General features: G+C 39.8%; 1 protein-coding gene across 3 annotated transcripts in view; it reads right to left on the bottom strand.

Annotated features, from left to right (window-relative positions):
* Positions 1 to 13,563: 13,563 nt before the first annotated feature.
* Positions 13,564 to 22,855, bottom strand: part of PRKG2 (protein kinase cGMP-dependent 2) — a 134,502-nt gene continuing 125,210 nt past the window's right edge. For 2 of the 3 annotated variants that reach the window (XM_070047976.1, XM_002717087.5), the window contains 2 exons: positions 21,285 to 21,351; positions 13,564 to 16,451 (listed from right to left, as the gene is read on the bottom strand). In XM_070047976.1, the coding sequence (XP_069904077.1) occupies positions 16,356 to 16,451; positions 21,285 to 21,351 (163 nt within the window). In that variant the 3' untranslated portion in view covers positions 13,564 to 16,355. The remainder of the gene's footprint in view (positions 16,452 to 21,284; positions 21,352 to 22,855) is intronic. The other variant, XM_017347475.3, reaches the window with a different exon arrangement.

The following is a 22,855-nucleotide window of genomic DNA, read 5'->3' as shown; positions in this document are numbered from 1 at the left end:
CATAATGGTAGGAAATACAGCAAAGAAAGGTATAAAAAGAAAAAGAACCTGAAAAGGTTCCCATAATTCCAGCACTGAGAGATAATGACTGGTAATGTGTTAATTTATATCCTTTGGATATCTTTCACGTGCACGTAGTTTGCTATTTTAATAAAATTGTGGCATTGTGTACATATTCTTTTGCAAGCAGTTTTCTCCTTGACACGTTATGCACATTTTATGTTTAGAGGTTAATCTACATAATCTTTCTTTATCGTCTAATAATCTATGATGCGGTTAGACACCAAGTAATTAACCATTCACAAATAGCAAGATGTTTAGGGTTGCATGGTTGGTTTTTGTCATTTCTTTTGCTATAATATAAAATGCTACAATAAAGATTACTGAACAGTTCTGGTAGTTGTTCATCCAATTGTTTCTTGCAGATATATTCTGAAAACTCCAATCTTTTACATGTTTATTCATATCACCCGGCTTTCCTCCGAATGGATCAGCAATATACACTCCCCTTGTCAGTGCCTGTTTTCTCCGTGGCCCGTCCACTGCTAGCAATGATCTACCCTTTAAACGTTGCTGCTCTAATCAGCACTTTTAACTTTATTAGTAAAAATAAAACTTACTTAATTGAATAATAAATATTTAAATTAATTTAAAGTTGACTCAACTTATATAATTTCTAATAAGTGCAAATGTATTTGTAACATACTTTAGGATATCTACAATTTTTTTGAGAGTGACCTGTTGATAGCCTTTGCCCATTTTGTTACTAAGGAGATTGTATCTTGTAGTTATTCATTTGCTATTTACACATTAACAATGTGAAACGTTATTTGTCGTTGATGTTGCACCATCTGTATTTTATTGATTACGGATTTCACTTGATCGACTGTACGTGTATGTGTCTCTAGTGTGTGTACACAGAAAGAATAAATACAGACATTGATGGATCCATGGATAGACAAGACAGAAACAGATGTAGGTTGATACTCATGTGAGCTCCCATTCCTACCACCTACAAATCAATACCATACCTCTCACCTGGCCTTCTGGTATGGAATTTAGCACGTTCTGCACTCCATTTTAGATATTTACATTAAAATTTTACCTCTTGAACTCGAAAGCCCCGGAGCCCACCCACAAAGCACCCGCTAACAGAAAGTGGAGGAATGTGTTCGCATATTGCCCGCTTAGACCTGGGGAAGCTGTCCTGCAGGGGCTTTGTCCCTCCCCAAGGACACCTTCTCAGACAACTCTCCTCTCACCCCCACTAGTACTCTATTATCCCCCCCTCATTTCAAATAACAACAAAACGCACCACACAGCCCCTGTCCTTGTAAAATCGGCTTGAAAGAGAGCAAAGCACTCTACATCTAAGGCCTCGGCCACAACAGCTCCTTCAACGGAAGGGAGCTGGGCTCTTGCCACAGAAGGACCTAGCGGCTCTGCGTGGAACTGTTTTACTTAGCGGCCTTAATGTCCTCTGACAGCAGCAGTGTCGCATCCCTCTAAGCGCTCTGGTTTCATGTCTCTGAGCAGCCAGAGCCGTTTGTTACTATGGCCGCTAGAGGGAGTCCAGCTATTAGCCTGCAGAAACAAGACTGGAAGCTTGTTGCATCCCAGCTTCCTTATGGACCGGCGACCCCCTTGGGTTAATCAGATGTGGCCCCACCAGGTGTATGGTTCTTAGGTAGCCTTTCCTCCCAGTGGGTTCAATTCCACACAAGGCTGGAGATCACTGGATGTTGACTTTTTGTTTGGTGTGAACTCATTATTTGTGAGACTCTTCAGTGGAATTTTTGAGGTTGAATTTACGTGTTCCTTTCCCTTTCCCCCTCTTCAAAGAAACTCTCTCTTCCCCATTTTCTCCCCACCTCACTCCCTCTACCTATATTTATTGTTTTTTTAAGATATATTTATTTATTTATTTGAGAAGTAAAGTTACAGAGAGAGGAAGAGATAGAGAGAGTGGTCTTCCATCTACAGGCCACAATGGCCACAATGGCTACAATGGCCAGGGCTGGGCCAATCTAAAGCCAGGAGTCAGGAGCTCCTTCCGGGTCTCCACATGGGTGCAGGGGCCCAAGTATTTGGGCCATCTTCCACTGCTTTTCCAGGCCACAAGCAGAGAGCTGGATGGGAAGAGGAGCAGCCAGGACAAGAACTCGCACTCATAAGGAATGCCAACACCACAGATGGAGGCTTAGCCCACTATGCCACAGTGCCGGCCCCTCTTTATTATTTTTTAAAAGAAAAATAGTATTCTATATAACTGTTTTCAATCAGTTATTTCTGCCCCCCCCCCCCCCCCCCGAAAAAATAAGAGCATTCTGAGCTCCTTCATTTGCCTTACGGTGAATATTACTACACTGAAATGGAAAACAAGAAACAGGAAGGGCACTTGGTACAGCCAGTAAGACACCAGTTGGGATGCCCACATCCCATTCTGGGGCCCTTGGGTTGAGTTCTAGCTCTTTTGATTCCATCTTCCTGCTAATGCACACCCTGGGAGGCAGGGGGTGGTGGGTCAAGTAGTTGGGACCCCGTCATCCACTCTGGCATGGGGGGAGCGAATCAGCAGATGGAAGCGAATCAGCAGATGGAAGTGTCCTCTGTTTCTTTCCCTCTCTGCCCCTCAGATGAATAAAAACAAGTTCAAATGTTTAAATTCAATCAAAAAAATAAATAAATTCTAAGTGGATTTAGATGGAAGTCTTCCTGATTTTGTGTTCAAATGTAAGTTATATAGGAAAGAAGATTCAGAAATGGCTTTTGTCCCATTATTTGTTGTTCAGTCAGTTGTCACAGAAGACACAGCAAGTGTCGTCCTTTCTAGCTTTGAATACTTCTTCAACTTGTAGTTTGTAAACAAACCCATTAGAACCAAAACTATCTGGTCACCACCAGGATATACAGTATATTCTTTAAAAAAAAATTAAGATGGGGTGGGAAGAGTATTGATATCTAAGTGCAGCTTCAAAATTCCCCTGCAGAGCCTCACCAATGGATAATTAATTCACAACAAGGAGAGCTGAAAACCCATGCAACCCATCCAATAAAAACCCAAGTGAGACATGGAGGAAGTGTGAGTGCAAGGAACAGCACTTATAACATGGAACACTCACACTTCTTAGAATTCAAGATTATTTAGCTTTACCTTTACAAAAAAAAATGAACTGCCTAAGTTTCACCAAATGGAATCCTCATTTTGAAATAGGGGAAATCTCATCTTACAAATCTATCCTAATACACCTGAATATGGTTGTCTTCCCTCCCCCAACAGCTAAAGTTTGGAACAAATGTTACAGAGCTTCTCTAAATCAACTTTTACATCAGTTCACTTAAGAAAGGCTGAGACATGTAAAAGACCCCCTTGGGAAAACAACTAATCACTTGACCAGTTGGTAATACAGTCCCATAAATGTGACTTGCAAAACAGAGTAAGCTCCCTGGTTAAAACAAAAATTCCATGATGCATTTTTGATACTTGAAACATTTTATAATGTTGCCTCCCCTTGCAGGTTTCCTCTAGCACAGCTCAGGTAGAAAAATAACATAATGTTTTATTTTCTCCCTAACTCCCCAATACACATTGACATTCGTAGGCAAAAGTGTGTGGGAATAGAATGGTTCTTGCACCTTGAAATGAGACAGAATGTTGGATAATGATAATGGTCTCCTTCAGAATTCAAACTAACAGTCACAGAATTTGCTGTAAATTAGGCAGGATAATTTATGTAATCCCATTACATGCATAAAAATGGAATTGTTGGATAATTTATCTATCCCATGACATTCATATAAATATACATCTTGGTCTTATGTGTTCTTCCACTTAACATGCTAATTAGTGCACTTCAGGATCTGTGTTAGACTATAGCTCTGATTTCCTAAGAAGCAGTCGAATCTAAATAGATTGAGGAATCAAAAGATCCAATTCATAATCCAACTTCTGTCTTCCATGCATGAGACTCCTAGTGTGTAAGTATTTACATGTATCAAAACAAATTCAAATTTAATTCATTAATTGGATATCATAGAGATAAAAGTCTGTTGGAAAATATATTGGATTAGGCGAACAAAATATGGGGGCTATAATGAAGTTTCGTATCACTTGATGAAGTTATTTAACTCTTCTGGGTTCAGCTGTATCATCTGTAATTCATGAATTCAGTCATTCATTCATTTATCCAAAAAATATTTGTTGAGTGCCCATGACAGGCTGAGCCACTGTCATACACAATGTAGATACTGTGTGCTCATCAGTTACATTCCACAGGGAAAAGACAGAAAATAAGCAAAATATGTAGGTAAAAAAGTGAAATGCACGTCATTTAGAAAGTGATAAAAGCTATAGAATAAAGAAACAGAGGGGAGGAGGGTAAAGAGTACCAAGGTGCTTGCAATTCTTTTTTTTTTTTTTAATTTTTGACAGGCAGAATGGACAGTGAGAGAGAGACAGAGAGAGAGAGAGAGAAAGAGAGAGAGAGAAAGGAGGTGCTTGCAATTCTAAATAGGGTCATCAAGAAAAATATATGGGCTGGGATGAAGCCAGAATCAGGAGCTTCTTCTGGGTCTCCCACATGGGTGGCAGGGGCCCAAGCACTTGGGCATCTTCCACCGCTTTCCCAGGCACATTAGCAGGGGACTGGATTAGAATTGGAGCAACCAGGATTTGAACCAGCACCCTTATGGGAAGCCGGTATCACAGGCAGCAGCCTAACCTGCTATACCACAACACTGGCCCATTTAAGTAGCTTCAATCCAGACATCACCACCACACAACAAAGAGGATTTAAAATCTTTTTATTTTCCATAAATGGTCATGGTAATGGTAATGATCTTACCCATTCTGAGCAATAACGTTTATGACACACAACAGTAGGTCTTTTCAAAATGTTATTAAAAAATTATTTGTAAGTTTCTTTTCCCTTTAAGGTTAAATTTCCTGATTTATAATGGTAGAATAAATTCATAACTGAAGCAAAAATTTTAAATGAGGTAACACACAAAAAATATTTAACACATTGTCATTCATGTAAGTAATGAATTGTGAATCCTTTTCCTTTCCGTATGGCACAGCTGTAATCACCAACATCAGTCAACCGTTCTGGAAAAATGGCTGGGAGCGTGGTGTCCAGATCGTTATTAGAAGAGGAAAAGGTATTTGACACGGGCATTTGTGTGCACACAAACACAAACACATTTGTATGCATATTACTCATTTAGAACTTTGAAAATGCTAAGAGTCACCCTCGCTCTTTCTCCTCTGTCAGTTTCCCATCCAACCCGGTCGCCTCTCCCATCCATCACTTTACTCCTTGGCCCTCACCCACTCAACACTCCAGTCTGAGCCTGCCCCCATTCAGACCCCCAGCGAATTAAGGGAATCAACTACCTGCTCACCGGTCTGCCTGCTTCTTTTTTTCAAGATCTATGCTCTATCATAGCACAGCCACCAGAGTTCAAAAACATAAATCACATCAAGTCCCTCCTCTGCTTTGAAAGGGGGAAAAAAAGATAAAACAGCTTCATGTTTCATTTGGAATAAAAACCAAACTCTTTACTGTGGCCTCTGAGATTCTCATACTCAGGCCCTCTGAACTGTCACTATTCTGGAAACTTACAGACATCTTTATGTTTCTGAAACATTCCAAATCCATTAATACCCCATAGCCTTTGCATTGGATTTCTCTGGCTGGAACACGCTTTCCTAGACTGTCTCAAGCCTGCTTCCTTTTCACCATACAGTCCTCAGCTCAGATGTCACCTACTCAGAAAGGCATTTCCTTACCATTTATTCAACGCCATTCTCACCTCTGTTCAGCTGCATTCTACCCCAAGGCCCTATTTAATTGTACCAGAACATTGATCACTTGGGTGAAAGTTTCTGGTTTATTTTTGTAAAGGGGAAATAATTCTTTATAAATTATTAATATGATCTTGTTTTGCTCTCTGAAAATAAATCTTGCTTCTTTTCTAGAATCATCCACTGGCCCATAAGGATTAGTTCCTATTTGGTTTCACTGAGAAAGTCTTAGGCTGTTAGGCTTTGGAAATGCAAAGGCCAAGCTTTGGTCCTAAGAAAGGATTCTGTTTATTCCTGTACACCTTCCTCTAGCTTCTAAAGGAACGGGCTTTGTGGAGGAGCCCAGAGAGTTTTATGTATGTGAGGAAAGTCCAGACAGAACGGAAAGTGGAGAAAGCCTGCACTTTCTAGAAACCCTTGGGGAGCTGTAGAAAGAAAGAGGGAGAAGAAGCCCATGTGTTTGGGTCTTCCTAGGAGAAAATCACCACACAATAACCTTGGGGCCACAGCTTAGCTGGGCAAGGGGAGACCCTGAGCTACACAGTTAGCAGATTCCCCTTGGCTTCTTGGTTGTGAGAACAGAGTCTGTAACTCTCAGAGTTGTCAAGGGAGGTGGTTGCGGGAGATGACCTTGGCACTGAGCAGGTGGCTTTGCATTAAGTGCAGCAAAGAAGATCTAGGCAGGGCTGGAGGCTACTGTGGTCAAAACCTAAAGTTCCCTAGTGCGGGAAGTAACCAAGGACAATGAGCCCTCAGGGAGACCCTGGGCCCTGTGCCAGGCCAGAGGTGACAAAGAGACCTCAGCTATGAACTAGCCCAACAGTCAGGTAGACAACTTGCCTTTGAGTGTTGATAATTCCTCCATTTTGGTGAGAAATATACTAAGAAGAGATGCTGAATGAGAATCTGAGCAACTGAGAACTTGATAGAACAATGCTTCTCGCAATTTCTGGCTTACCAGAGCTGAGTTAATAAATTCCAGAGAGGCCAAGGCTCCTTGAAGAGGGATGATGCCTGGGTCTTGATATGTTTATGAAGTTCTCTACAAAAATATAACACCCACTCTCATTTGAGAACCACTTTCCTAGAGGAACTCTTGAAGGTATTTTATGGGATCCTTTCCAAGCCGGGTGACACTTCTCATCCAATCACCCCGCCCCACCTCGGCTCCTCCCACATGCTAGCTCTAAATTAAAATTCTATCCACACATTTTATGTTGAGCTAATTTTGCAATACCTTTAATTTAACTATTTACAACCATCTCCTTACAATTAGAATATATTCTTGATGAAAGTGATTACTTTCATGTTTACTGTTACGGCTGAACAGCAGACATAGAATTGTGCCTGGCATAATAGTCAGAAATATCAAGAGCTTCAAAAAGTTTTTATGGAAAAATAGAATAAAAAGATAATGTGAATTTTTCCATAGACTTTAATTTTTTTAGTTCATTTTCATTTCATTTGAAAGGCAGAGATAGAGAGATCTATCTACTGCTCTACTCCACAAATGCCTGAAACAGCTGGGCCTGGACCAAGCCAGGTGCCCATTACTCAATCTGGGTCTCCCACATGTGAGAGACCCAAGTACCTGAGTCATTAGCCGCTGCCTCTCAGAGTGAGCATTAGCAGAGCTGGATCAGAAACCGAGTAGCTGGGATTTGAAAGACCATGCAATACGGCATGTGGGCATTCCAAGACACAAATTGACCTCTGTGCTCAAAATGCCTGTCCCTCCACAAATTATTGAAGACACCCACTATTGCTTGAGAGACAGCCAATCTATTCATTAATTCATTAATTCATTAATATACACTACTTACTTATGGTAACTTTGAAACACATATTACCATTGAGGTAGCCAAAGAATTGAAAACTTGGAAATTCATGGGTTATGCATGTAGAGCCACCTGAGGAAGGCTACGGTACTCTCCTATCTGTAAACTGACTTGATGTGGTCACATGTCCCTCGGGCCTTTATGTTTCCAATGGTCATTCTGACATCCATCCTACCTCCACAATTCAAATTTATTTTTTCTTTTCTAGTGTATTTTTTATTCTAATTTTTAATTAGCTTTTAACAGACTCAATGTGATTTGTAGAGACAATTCTAAGAACATAATGATATTTCCTCCCTTCCTCCCTTCTCTTCCTCCCCCTTCTTTCTTTTTCCCTTTGTCATTTTTTTTAGCTTTTGAGATAACATCTTTTAAAATTACATTATGGTAAAATGGCTTAATACTTCACCAAATAGTAAGTTTAACAAGTAAAAACAAAAAGTAACAAGTAAAAACCAAAAGACCCTAGATGATTGGGAATACAGATAATAGCTAAAAAGCTATAAACAATACTTGAATGGAAAAATGACCATTTCAACCATATGCAGTAAATTTTAAAGTAATCACAAATCATTAAAACTACAGTAGTATAACATTCTTAACCATTGGTTTGACAAAGGCATAAAACCATATTTGCAGCAACACTGATACATAGACATTTCTTTATTTTTTTTCTTATTTTTTAAATTTTAGCTCCCACATATAAAGGAGAACATGTGGCATCTTTCTGGGTCTGGCTTATTTAACTCAACATAATGTCTTCCAGTTAAGTCCATTTTGCTACAAATGGTAGCATTTCATTCTTTTTTTATAGCTGAATAATATTCCATCATGTACATATACCACATTTTCTCCATCCATTCATCTGTTGATGGACACCATGGTTGGTTCCAAATTTTGGCTATTGTGAACAGTGCTGCTATAAACAGGGTGGTTCAGGTATTTCTTTGACACACTGTGTTGAAGTCTTTTGGGTATAAACCCTGTAGTGCGATTGCCGGCTCATATGGCAAGTCTATTTCTAGTTTTTAAAGAAATTTCCACACTGTTTGCCACAAAGGCTGCACTAATTTACATTCCCACCAACAGTGCATAAGTGTTCCCCTTTGTCCACATCCTTGTCAGCATTTGTTATTCTCTGTTTTGAATTTCACAAATATATGTTATATGTGAAAATCGAGACAGGAGATTTCTGATCACATCACTGGAGAAAATCACTGTTAGAAGCATTGTCTAACAATGTGGGTATATGTGTAACTGAGATTTTTCTCTCTGCTGTATCCTCAGCACTTAGAACAGTAACTGGAACGTAAGTGTTCAATTAATAAGTGTTGAGTGAATTAAGTCATGCATTCCATGTTTCTTCTCATTTGTTACCCACTTCAACAAGAGCTTCCTCTTACTTCAATCTTTATAGACCCTCAATTTTACCTTAGCTTTGACTCACAGATCTAATGTTTAGTTATTAATACATATACTTTTAATATTTTGACCATCCTTCTTCAACTCCAAATTGAACACAGAGCATTAAATTGGGCTGATCAAGCTGAGTGTGAAAGAGGAGAAGAGTCTAGAGCCAACATTTTTCTGTTTAGCAATCTAAGAATCTTTCTAAATTTTCAACAGCAGGATTTGGTAGTTCACTCATAGTAAGCCTGTGTTCCACTGAGACACCCAGATTTCCCCCATCTGCCTAGAGAGAAAGCCTCATTTGCTCTCTGCATCCAGGACTGGTCAACTGTTGGTGTTTTGCCTTTATCTTACCACATTTTCTTCTGCTTTTTCGCTCAATGCATGTCCATTTGGTGTTTTTTCCACTCTGAAGAAGTTTATACTTATCAGAACAAATTTGATGTTACTTTTCATCATTCAATTTTTAATTTAGCAACCCACAATTAAATAAACAAAAACACTCATGTCCTGGTTTTATTCTTCCAAGTGAAAATGTTCCAGCTCTAATTCAGTTTATAACTTGCCTATAAATCACCTGAGACAAATTGTTGTTACTTTCAATGGAGTCATGTGGCCTGTACCCTTTGATAAATATCAGGTGGAAAAAGAGAACACAAATTTTCTTACTTTAAAAATTCAAACTAAATTACACAAGAATATTTATGCACTATATATTTCACTAGTTTCCAAACTGGATGCCTTGTGCCAGTTTGAGACAGAAATAAAAGGATACGTCAAACATGTAATTAAAAGATAAGTTTTTCTTGGTGCAAAAATGTTTGAAATCCATCCACAGTTTTTTTCAAAATATGCATTTTCCATATTTTTTTGAGGATCCCATGTATTTTTCTCAGAGTTTCCTTCTTGGTATCACTCTCGAGTTAGGCTTTTCTGCAGGAGGTATTTGCAGATCTGAAAGGCAAAGTGAGAACAGCCATATTCGCACTCTGGAAATCAGCACAAGGACAAGCACTGCTGCGGCTCATGCCTGTTTCTCATCTGCTGGCTCACCTTGTTGGTTTAAAGCTGTAGCCAGGCCTGTGGCTCCTCCAGCTCCAATCAGATGGCTCCTTGAACATCTTCAACTTCAGTCAGAAATATGTGAAAGGTGCAGGTCACCAATGTCCCCAAAGCTGGCAACCATGGAATACAGATGCAGGTTCTAGCGTGTTCTCATGGGTACTGTTTTGTCAGCACAAATTCTAGATTTCCCTCAGGACTCAAATTTATCCTTTTCTGTTGCGTCCATTTTGTTCTTGCTTGATACACATTATTTCCCTCTGTCCTTCCCAACCTGAAGTATTAAAACAACACTTATCTCACAGATACTGTGGGTCAGGAACTTGGGAGTATTTATCTGGGTTCTCTGGCTCATGGATTCTCGCTAGGCTGCCATCAAAGTGTTGGCTGAGGCTGCAGTTTGATCAGAAGGCTCTGCAGGTGGAAGGATCTGCTTCCAAGATCACTCATGTGGTGGTTGGCATGATTTGGTTTATCCAAGTAGTTGGGCTGAAGGTCTCATTTCTCCACCAGCTGTTGGCCAGGGACTCGTGCCACATGGGTGTATCTATAAAGAAGCTCACTTTGTGGGAGCCAGTTTCCATCAGAGCTGGTAGGTGGGTGAGCAAGAGAAGGTGAATAGGACAGAAGCAAAGTGATTTTGTTGTAATCTGATCTCATCACTTTTGTTCTATTTATTAAAAGGCAGTCTACGGGTTCGACCAACATTCAAGGGGGGGTGGTATAAAAATGCATGAAGATGATAAACAGGAATCATTGGAAGCCATCTTTGAAGTTACCCATGGCACCATTTCAAACTGAAATAGCAACCGTCTCAAACATGTGCTGTACATGTGCTCTTAAAGAGTTAGAAACATACCAGGGGACTCCAATTTAATCCCATCAAGGTGGCATGTACCAATGCCATCTCACTAGTCCAAGTGATCAATTTCAGTTCACAATTGATCATAATGAAAGGACTAAGAGTCAAAGGGAGCACATAAACAAGTCTAGTACCTGCTAATACTAACCGATAGAATAAATAAAGGGGAGAGTGATCCAACATGGGAAGCGAGATACTCAGCAGACTCATAGAATGGCAGATGTCCTAAACAGCACTCTGGCCTCAGAATCAGCCCTAAAGGCATTCGGATCTGGCTGAAAAGCCCATGAAAGTATTTCAGGCATGGAAAGCCAAGACACTCTGGCAAAAAAACAAAACAAAACGAAACAAACAAACAAAAAAAACACAACACCTAAATGAAAGATCTCTGTGAGTGAGATCCCAGTGGAAAGAACAGGTCTTCAAAGAAGGAGGTACCTTTCTCTGAAGGGAGGAGAGAACCTCCACTTTGACTATGACCTTGTCTAAACAAGATAAGAGTCGGAGAACTCAAGGGGCTTCCATAGCCTTGGAAACTCATGACTGGTGCATAGGGAGATTACTGATGCCATAAACAGGAGTGTCAATTTGTAGAGTCAACAACAGGAGTCACTGTGCACTTACTCCTCATGTAGGATCTCTGTCCTTAATGTGCTCTACATTGAGGCTTAATGATATAATGAGTACTCAAACAGTATATTTCACTATGTGTTTCTATGGGGGTGCAAACTGTTGAAATCTTTACTTAATGTATACTAAACTGATCTTCTGTTAAAAAAAAAAAAAGAAGAAATTAGCAATTCCCAACTTGACTCTCATTGGGATTAAACATGACAATAGCTCTGATCTGATTTCATCATCATTTAAAAAATCATCTATTATTTTTCACTTTATGTTTCTGTGTGGGAGCAAACTGTTGAAATCTTACTTAATGTATGCTAAACTGATCTTCTGTATATAAAGAGAATTGAAAATGAATCCTCATGTGAATGGAAGGGGAGAGGGAATGGGAAAGGGGAGGGTTGCGGGTGGGAGGGACGTTATGGGGGGGAAGCCATTGTAATCCATAAGCCGTATTTTGGAAATTTATATTCATTAAATAAAAGTTAAAAAAAATAGAAATAAAAAAAAGGCTTAACTTGCTGACATGAAAGAAAATGAAAAAAAAAAAAACAGAATTTCTAGGAATCTTAGGAAACTCTCTCAAAGCATCTTTACAAACAAGATTTGTGACCATGGTTGATGTCTAATGGAATGAATTATTAATTCATCCATGGGAAATTGACAAAGGTTTTAAAGAAAATGTGTCCGTTTGGAACAAAGAGATAGAAATAAATTTTTAAGGCACTTCTAGCATCATACTTTTACAGGCAGGAAACTGGTTAAGAAGTCTATCCAGTTTCAAATCCTGGCTACACTCATGGAAAAGGAAGAATGGTTCAGAAGGCAGAACCAAGAATTAAGATGGCACAGCCAAGACCTATAAAAAGAAATTAACAGGATATAAAATTGAGCCCTGTGCAGAGAAATGGCAACATGTGTCAGGCTAGATTTCAAAATTAGCATAGACTAGGGATTGCTTTGTGCCTCCCATTTTCTCGCTCTGTTTATGTTATGTGCTTATTCCCTGCTCAGGTCTCCATCCAATTTTGAGTGTCGAGGAAAACAGCAACTTTTTTTACTCATTTCAGATCTCAAAAAATGACATGCAACAATTATGGGTGAGGGGTGTCAACCACAGCTGAATTGGATTTAGATGACAAGGTCCTGGAGCTTAAGCTTAGACCTGATGATATCCATAGGGAGGCTAATGGGAGGGAATCAATTTGTTTTGCATATGGGAGTGGTGTAAGTAAGATGTGGCCAGGTAGTAGACGGTGGCAATTTTAAAACGTGTTTTCAAATTCTTTGAAACTGCCTTCAGTAATAAATAAAGTTTATGTTCCCTTCTCTCAAATCTGGATAGGTCTGTGTTTCTACCAGTTGGGTATGGCAGAAGTGATGTTATGTGACTTCTAAAGCTAATCCATAAAGGATAGTGCAGCTTCCCTTTATTGGACAGAATAATGGGTTTTTGAAGCGCTGTACTGACATAAAATGAGTCTAATTTAAGGATGTCATGAGATGGGGAATGCAAGTCATGGAGAAGACATGCGTAGGGATCCAGGTTCAGTTCCACCTGGTCTCTGAGTATATTTAGCCCAGGTATGAGATATGTCAGTGAATAAGATGGCAAATAATTCCAGCCACCAGCCATTGAACCATTTCTCAGTCTGTAAGTTTTCCCACCTGATGCTGTAGCTCCTTGCTATGTGTTTTCAAAATTCTTTGACCACAGAGTCTATGAAAATAACAAAATGGTTATTTTCAGTGACTAAGCTCTGAAGTAAACTGTTTCAAGGTCATGTAACACAATCCCAGCCAAATTGTGAATGAAATATATACTTGATGCCAATACTTCACTTTTAGTGCAGTCAATAGACAACATGTTTATAATTATTTTTGAATATTGTATGAATGAGATCATGCACATAAATACTTCTAGTATAATGTTTGGCAACAAAGAACAAGGATTTACCATTATGTCCAGTGAAATAGATGTAGATATTTATTTCCAAATTATTATCAATAACCTACTAGTAATAATATTGTAGCCCAAAGTTTCAAGTCTTTAAGTTACAGATGACTAAAGAAGTGATTTACTGTTCAAGGTCAAGGGAATCTAGGCAGAGCTGGAATTCAAACTCAGATCTTACTTGATGCTACATCTCTTCTCTTTTACTACCACATTCCGCTCCTTCTAATATTTGGAGATGATTAAGAAATGACAATCAAGAAAGACAATAAAGAAAAAAGCTCAAGAATGAAAAATTAGCTATATTCCCCAGAAAAGAGAGATTAAGAATGATTTAATGATTAGGAATACGATAGAGTTGTACATATAGGGATAAATTCTATGTTTTCTAGTGTGTGTGTATCTTCTTAATTCATAATAATTAAAATTTAAGTTAATCTAAGGAAGCACTTCATTTTGGTGAGAATGAACCCTTCATCTTATACACTGAAGTTTGATCAACACTTTTTACTTACGTAAAAGAAAAAAGAATGACAAACACTGGATTTAATTGGTACAATTCTGCATACAGATAACAGTATTACATAAAGTTTTAAGAACTGAATGCTTATTAAGGCCCCTTTAATTTTAATGAATACAGTAACTGTAGCTCTCATCTGTGCAGCATTAATTATTTTGCAGATACCAGGCAAATATAATCCTCAATACAAGTCTCTAAAATAGATATTACTTTGTTATGTATTCTTCTACAAGTAAGAAAGCTGGCACTCAAAAAAGGACAGGACATTTCCCAAGGTCACCCAGCTAGGAAATAGTGGAGTTAGGATTTTATGATGGTTTAATCTCTCATTTACATATCTTTATAAAGTACTCAAAAGGAAGCACAAAAAAAAAAAAAAATCCTGTGTGAGGATCTCATGTTGATACGGCCAATGATAGGTAGAATAAACCTGCAGTATCTTAAATTGGTTTTTATTTCTGTATAGGAAGGTTTTTTTTTAAATTTTGACTACTGATCTCCCTTGAGAATATCATTGCTATTATAACTGTACAGTTCTAATGTCCGTCCAATACATATATTTCCTACCTTTTGGTAATCTTAAAATATATACATGGAAAAACATACAGTACAAACCAAATGCAAATAAAAATCTTTAAAAAAATCTTCTAAGATTTCTAAATTCTTGAAGCAGGTTAATTCTATTAAAAATGGTTCTTCTATGTACAATACTTAATCTTTAAAAATACTACACCAGGAAACAAAAGCTCTTTGGTTCAGCAGACAGATTCTAAATGTAAAAATTCAACTTGTGAATGATGTACCTTCTTGGTTTGGGTCTCCCTTATCTCACTTACAGGACACATTTAGCTGACTTTCTCTGCGTGACACAATCATAGGTGGGAACTGAGCAGAGGCTGCTTTGCACAAAGACCATTATCTGAGGAAATTATCGCCAGAAGCGTGAGGAAGGCCTGACCCTAAATGCTATTTTCCCTCTGCTAATTAAAAAGATCGAGAAAGTTCTGCTTCCACCCTTTGCGAAAGGAGGTAAGGGAGCAGTCATAGTCAGCAGATAGTCTGCACTTTCCTAGTCAAGTTCTCAAGGACTGGGGTCCAGCGCTCCTGAGACCCTCCTGTGGGTTATCTGAAGATTGCAAGGAGGAGGGCAGATGCTAAAATCCCATCACGTCTCGGTGGCTAGCCTGCCTTAACAGTCTAAACTCACAAACACATCTATGACTCAAACGTCTTTAAAAAGAGCTGTTCACTCGGCTGTAATCACAGTGCATCAACATTTGCCAGGGAGATTTTCATTAAAAATTAACTATGGTTGTTCTATACTTCTTTTGGTTTATTAATAGCAGTAATCACAGAACTGGCAAAAATATCTCCGAGTTTCAAGGAGTCAGCAACTATACCTATTAGAATTCATTCTCTCCTACATATAATGGCAAGGTAGCCATTTACAATTTTTTTCCAGGCTATTTTTCACTCTGATTGGGAAAACATTTCAATATATTTGATAAAACCTTTCCAAAGTCTCAAGATTTAATCACACATTACAACCACCTTTAACAAGATTTTTGAAGCCTCTGAAATATCACAGCTCATCACAGGAAAAAGAAAAAGAGTTTTTGCTTTGGTTATTTTTTCTAACTTCCCCAAATGAATATATATTTATATGATTGGATTAATTGGCTCTTTTATTTAGGAAGAGATACTACTGACTAACACTCAAATTTGCCTTTTCTCAGACTGGTATCAGAAGCGAATTAACATTTTCCTAGGTTGAATGCAGGTGGAAGTCAAGGACATCCACTGAAAACCATGATTTCTGGAGACCACCTTTTCAAGATGCCATAGTGCTGAAGCAGAGAAATCTTCCAGATTGCACTCGCGTTCTTCCTACTTGCATGACTTGGCTGTTCAAAGGCAAGATCACTTTAAAGTCTTAATCAGGACAGAAAGAAGAGTGTGACTGGGAAGAGGCGATCGATTATAGAGAAGACTATACTTAAGCAAAAATAGGTCTGACTGTGGAAAGGTGAATGGAATAGCCTTCAATCTTTGGAAAAAGGCAGAGAATGAAATACATGAAAATTCACAGCATCTAAACGAGACATGATAGGACAGACCCACATCCCTACCACTCTTCTCAATCTCCTGCGCAGGGATTTCTTTTCTGTAACGGTCTTCCAAAAGATATTATAAATACTCTGAAGAGAAAATAATCAGTGTTGGATTACTGGTCCTTCGAGTCTTCTTCTGTAGTGTCTAGGCCGTAATCATCTCTTCTTCCATCAGAAGTCTTTATCCCAGCCTGAAAGTTCATCTGGAGGCACTCCCTTTTCAGGGGGATACTTGTCAAAGTAGCTGTGATCGATAGGTCCACTGAGCTAACACAGAAAGGATTAAAACAAAGGTGAGGATAACGTAGACTCCGCATGCTCTCATAGGTAGTATTGCATTTGTGACTGAATACTGATTTCACACTGCAACCACTTGTAAGTTACACACAAGGAAAAGAAAAACAACTAGCACCCTGAAATACCATCTCTGCCTTATGAGATCTCCCTTTTAGAACTAAAGGATTTGATCACTGGATTCCATATGAAAGGAGCTACTTAGCATGAGGAGTTATTTCCTAAAGAAAAAGTGACGAAAATCAAATCTAATTTTTCTCAAATTCTAAAATATTTGAAAAGCAAATATTAAAAAAAAATCAAAATTTACCAGAATTCTTTTTCTTCTTTATAAAAGTTTCTTGAATTTTCTTATGGCCAATTGATCTATGTAAGGATCCAGAATGCGAAACAAAGGGACAATTCAAAGTGTTAATGACCCCAATGAAAACATGAAATGACTCTAGGATTCAATGGTTTGGCAAATCAGGTAGTTTCTGATTCTTTATCTTCAACCAAACTTAGGTAGTACCTAATTGTATCACCTGCTGAAAGAGTGTTAGAAATAAATTCTATTTCTGGCTTCCTCTTGCTGTAAGTGGCCTGAGGTGACCTGTGAAAATGGCTGCTACTCATTTTACCCAGAAAACCCCATAAAATGCAAATCAAGAGGTCTGAAACTTCATGTTCACTGTAAGAACACCCATGAGACTTGAACAGGACATGAAGAAAATGCATCTAGGAAAAGCCGCTAAGGAATCTTCCAGATGTCACATTAAAGAAGCAGTATGTGCCACTCTATTGTTACAATGACGGAGTTGGCCGGTGTACCCAGGCCAGACAGGGGGGCTAGATACAGGGTTGGTGGCCCATAACAGTGCGAAGTTTTTGCTGCACATTCTTAAAAATTCAGACAGTACTGTTGAATTTGAAAGTTAGAAGTAGATTCTTTGATCACTGAATGCATACAGGTGAACAAAACACCCACAGTGTACTGCTGCAGTCATGGAGCTGGTGTTGGATTAAGCCATACAGGATCTCCCCCGACCCACTGCCACGATTCCTACTGAAATGGAACACTTATCCTAAACCAGAGAAAGTGCACAGAAGAGAAGGACATCCCAGAAGAAACCAAAGAAACAAAAACTTCAGCAAAAAATATGTGCAAACAAGAGCAGTAAAAATAATAATTATAATAGATACTAATGTTTTGGGGCAGTGAGGGGAAAGACCATTCAAATGGAGCTCAAAATGACATAGTTATAATAAAACTCTTCTTTCTTGCTTATACAAGGGGTCTTCAAAAAGTTTGTGGGAAATACTTTATGAAAAAGTTATACACAGATTTCAATCTTTTTACACCAAAAAACAAACTTACCTTTTAATTTAATTTTTCCATTTAATTTAATATATATGAAGTATCATATATTATTTATATATTTTATGTTTATATTTAATTTATAGATATATCTATAATTTATAATATATAAATTACAAATTTTTATAGATACATTTATAAATAATATATATTGACACTGCATGCTCTAAAAATAATTATAAATGTAGTTATAACTAAGTCCAAATGAAATATTTGTAAAATTAAAAACATTAAACTAAAATTTAAAGGTATTACAGAGTGACTAAGAAAGACTATCAACCAAACAAGCATTTGACATTAGAATGAAATTTTAGGGGAAAATGGAATAGAAATATAAGGAGAAAAATGAGTGATGTTATATTTATATGTTTTTAAATGGCTGATTGGTATCAAATCTCAACAGTACTTGGGTTATATAGTAAATATATCTGAGGAATGACGTAATAGTGATATTTTAAAATGTTAATATTTATAAAATACTGGAAATTAAATTCTTTACAGCTATTTAAGCTTTGATTCAAACAAACCCTCGGATGTAAATGTACACATGTTCACGAGGAGACACAGGTTTTCACAAGTCTATTAGAAAGAACACCAGCAGGGGTCGATGTTCCGGCATGGCAAGTGAGGCTACTGCCTGGACCGCTGACATCCCATAAAGATGCCAGTTCTTATCCCGGCTGCTCCAATTCTGATCTAGGTCCCTGATAATCTTTGGCTTTGGGCTGGCCCAACCCTGGCCATTGCGGCCATCTGGGGACTGAACCAGCAGATGGAAGACCTCTCACTGTCTCTGTCTCTCCCCTTTCTCTCTGTAACTGCCTTTCACATAAAACAAATAAATTTTAAAACAAAAGAGTGAAAGAGAGAAATGAAAGAGAGAGGAAGGGAGGGAGGGAGGGAGGGAGGGGGGGGAGGGAGGAAGGAAGAAAGGAAGGAAGGAAGGAAGACCAGCATAACGTGGGGGGATATTGACTTCATTCCTGACTCATCCCTCATCTTTCCCCCCAAGTTAGTTGATGTTCTGCCTTCTCTAGAAGTTCCCTGTCCAATAAGGCAGCCGTCAGCAACACATGGTGACTGAGCACTTGGGGCCAGCGTTGTAGCATAGTGGGTAAAACCACCGCCTGCAGTGCCGGCATCCCATATGGGCGCCGGTTCGAGTCCCAGCTGTTCCACTTCCAATCCAGCTTTCCTATGGCCTGGGAAAGCAGTGGAAGATGGTCCAAGCCCTTGGGCCCCTGCACCCATGTGGGAGACCTGGAAGAAGCTCCTGGCTCCTGGCTTCAATTGGCCCAGCTCCAGCTGTTGCAGCCATTTGGGGAGTGAACCAGCAGATGAAAGACCTTTGTCTCTCCCTCTCTTTCTCTCTAACTCTGCCTCTCAAGTAAATAAAAATATCTTTAAAAAAAAGAAATGTGTCTCACCCAAACTGATGTGCTCTAACAGTTAAATTCATTGGGATTTGGAAATTTAATATGAAAAATTAAATGCAATTTATCAATATTTTATATTGATTATATATTGAAATGATAATATTTTGTAAACATTATGATCAATTATTTAAATGAATCCAATTTACTTACTTTTATCTTTTAAAAAATGTGGCTAGTGGAAAATTTTAAAATTATGTAGGAGAGGGCAGGCATTGTGTACAGTGTGTCAAGTCGCTGCCTGGGACACCAGCATCACATATGGGTGCAGGATCATCTCCCAGATGCTTCACTTCCCATCTGGTTCACTGCTAATGGCCCGGGAAAAGCCACAGAAGACGGCCCAAGTGTTTGGGCCCCTGCCACCCACCTGGGAGACCCAAATGAAGTTCCTGGCTCCTGACTTGAGCTTGATATCCAGCCCCGGCCATCGCAGCCATCTTAGGGGTAAAACCAGAGGATGAAGGATGTCTCTCTCTCTCTCTCTCTCTCTCTGTGTTTCTCCCTAATTCTGACTTTCAAATAAATAAATAATTTTTTTTGGACAGGCAGAGTTAGACAGTGAGAGACAGAGACAGAGAGACAGAGAGAAAGGTCTTCCTTCTGTTGGTTCACCCCCCAAAATGGCCGCTATGGCCGGCGCGCTGCACTGATCTGAAGCCAGGAGCCAGGTGCTTCCTCCTGGTCTCCCATGCGGGTTCAGGGCCCAAGTACTTGGGCCATCCTCCACTGCACTCCCGGGCCACAGCAGAGAGCTGGACTGGAAGAGGAGCAACCAGGACAGAATCTGGCACCCCAACTGGGACTAGAACCCGCGGTGCCAGCACCGCAGGCAGAGGATTAGCCTAGTGAGCCGCGTTGCCGGCATGGGACCTCAGACTTTTAGAAGCAATTCTGCACCTGTTATTTCCCAGACATGCTCTCTGGGCCTGTAGCATCATAAGGTGGATTGCAGTGAGAACACTCCTGGTGGAGGGCACACGGAGGCCCTCTGTCTGAGAGACAAAGTGTGAGAAGACACACCTCTGGCTGAAGCAACCTCACTGATCCTCAAGTCCCGGGCCACAGCAGAGAGCTGGACTGGAAGAGGAACAACCGAGACAGAACCAGCACCCCAACTAGGACTAGAACCCGGAGTGCCGGTGCCACAGGCGGAGCATTAGCCAAGTGAGCCATGGTGCCGGCCTAAATAAATAAATCTTTAAAAAAAATATGTAGGAAGGAGGGTCTTCAAAATGTTCTGGAAAACACATATTGTAAAAGAAAGCAAGCCTGGATTTAAATATTTTTTTTGCACCAGCATAAAGTTAACTTTTAATCCCATTGTTTCCCACAAAATTTTTGAGTACCCTTATATGTGGTTCACATTTTATTTCTAGAGCTATCTTTCAAGTTGAGCAACGTTGACTATTTTGTGACTTTGGTGGCACGGGCATGTAATAGGTTCCTGAGAAGTGAGCTAATACCCATCAAATAGGCAATACTACTTAGCCGCTGCAATTATAATTCCTGACAGTTTCTCTTAATTAAGGAAAAACTACTGGGGCTGGTGCTGTGGCGTAGCAGGTAAAGTCACCTCGCCTGTGGTGCTGGCATCTCCTACGGGTGCCAGTTCAAGTTCCAGCTGCTCCACTTCCAATCCAGCTCTCTGGGAAGATGGCCCAAGTCCTTGGGCCCCTGCAACCACATGGGAGACCCAGAGGAAGCTCCTGGCTCCTGACGTCAGATTGGCCCAGCTCCAGCTATTGAGGCCATTTGGGGAATGAACGAATCAGCAGATGGAACTCTCCCTCTCTCTCTCTCTCTCTCTCTCTCTCTCTCTGCTTCTGCCTCTCTGTAACTCTGCCTTTCAAATAAATAAATAAATCTTTTTCAAAGAGATTTTTAAAAGCTGTTACAAGCCACCTAAATATACCACTTACATGCATGTGTATGCGCACATACACTCCTAAAACGTGCTCACAACAACTAATCTCCACCCCCCAAATCAAGAGAGTAAAATATTAAATACCATACCTCTCTTCGTAAGGGTGATGGAAGATTCCGCGCTTTCAATCCCTCCCAATTAAAGCCATTTAACCACCTGGGAAATGAGACAAGTACAGAGGAGATGACTTACTTGATAACGTATTAGAATGTCAGGTAATCTGTCAAGGAATTCCGCGGCAGGCTCCCTGCCTGCAACAGTGCAGCTCTGAGTGACCAGAGGGAAACACACAGCCATCCTGGCTGGCTGTCACATTAACTCCATGCCCACTGTCCTCAAGTGAGTATTTAATGCAGCTCAGTACTAACTCTAGTTTTCCCATCATACTTCCTTGGGCTAATTCACTCTCTGCCTCCCCCTCCCCAAACTTAGAACTTCCTTCCAATACTCAGCCCCAAGAGATGATCTGACCTCCTATTTCTTTGAGACAACTGAAGCAAAAAGCAAATCTCCACAATCTCCCACCAGCATCTCTGCCCACCTACCCACATCCGTGAGTGACCTTCTCTCTATATGATGAATTAATTGCCTTTGCTTCTACTGAAGATCAATCCTTATACTGTATACTTGATTCCAATACCTCTTCTCTTTGCAAAAACATACTCCTATAGTTCTCATTCCTGAATTTTCAATGCCCTGCCTGCTGGATCAACCCCAGCCACACAGAAATGCTTTACTTCTTCCAACAACAAAACACCCTCCCTTGACCTGAGTTCCCCTAGGACTCTCATTCCTGCCCACTAGAGAACTCCTGGAGCTGTCTAATCACCTGATATACTGACTTTCTCCTGAGCAATTACACAATCAGGTTTCATATCCTCCACTCCACGGAACCACCTCACTTCCCCTGTCACCTTATTTGATCTTTTAGCATTTCCTGCAGTTCATCGTTCTCACTTTCTGAAACACTCTCTTTGGCTTTCGAAGCCCATTGTTGTCCAGGTTTTCTTCCTCCCTTCTTGGGTTCTTTCCTCATTTGCCACTGCTCTTTCCTCATGAAGTTGGTGCACTCCAAGGCTCACTCCTTGGGTCTCTTCTCTTTCCAACTACTTCCACTCTCTAGGTAGTCTCATTCGGTCTTATGTTTTTAAATAGAATCTCTGTATTTATTCCTCCTAAAGGTCTATTTCCAACCAAGACCTCCTCACTGATTTCCAGGCTAACATCTGTAACTCCTGTTCATCATCTCCCGCCTGCATGTGCAATAGGCAGCTAGCATATGTTAGGTCCAAATTAGAGCTCCAAATTTTGTCCAGCAAACTTGCTTCAACCTTCCAGTTGCTTAAACCCAAGGTAATGGAGTTATTCTTTCTCTCACATCCTCCCTCACTCCTCAGGCAAATCCTTTTAGTACTACCTTCAAAATGTATCTGTATTCACGATCTAACCAATCCACAAAATTTTCATTCTGCTAGAATAAAGACAGCCTTTTGCTTTGTCCTTGGGCAAAAACTGAGCAGCAAGGGTTATCATTTAAAATGCAACCAGTTCCCACAAAACTCCCCAGGATCATCCATGTGACTCAGTGCAAGAGGCCAAGTCTTTGCCATGCCTTTATTTTCACCTCCCACGCGTTACCGACCCACTCTTCCCATCACCA

The sequence above is a fragment of the Oryctolagus cuniculus genome, chromosome 8 (genome assembly GCF_964237555.1).
Source record: "Oryctolagus cuniculus chromosome 8, mOryCun1.1, whole genome shotgun sequence".
Classification (NCBI taxonomy): domain Eukaryota; kingdom Metazoa; phylum Chordata; class Mammalia; order Lagomorpha; family Leporidae; genus Oryctolagus; species Oryctolagus cuniculus.
Note: the sequence above shows the minus strand (reverse complement) of the source record. Positions and strands in the feature narration are given on the sequence as shown.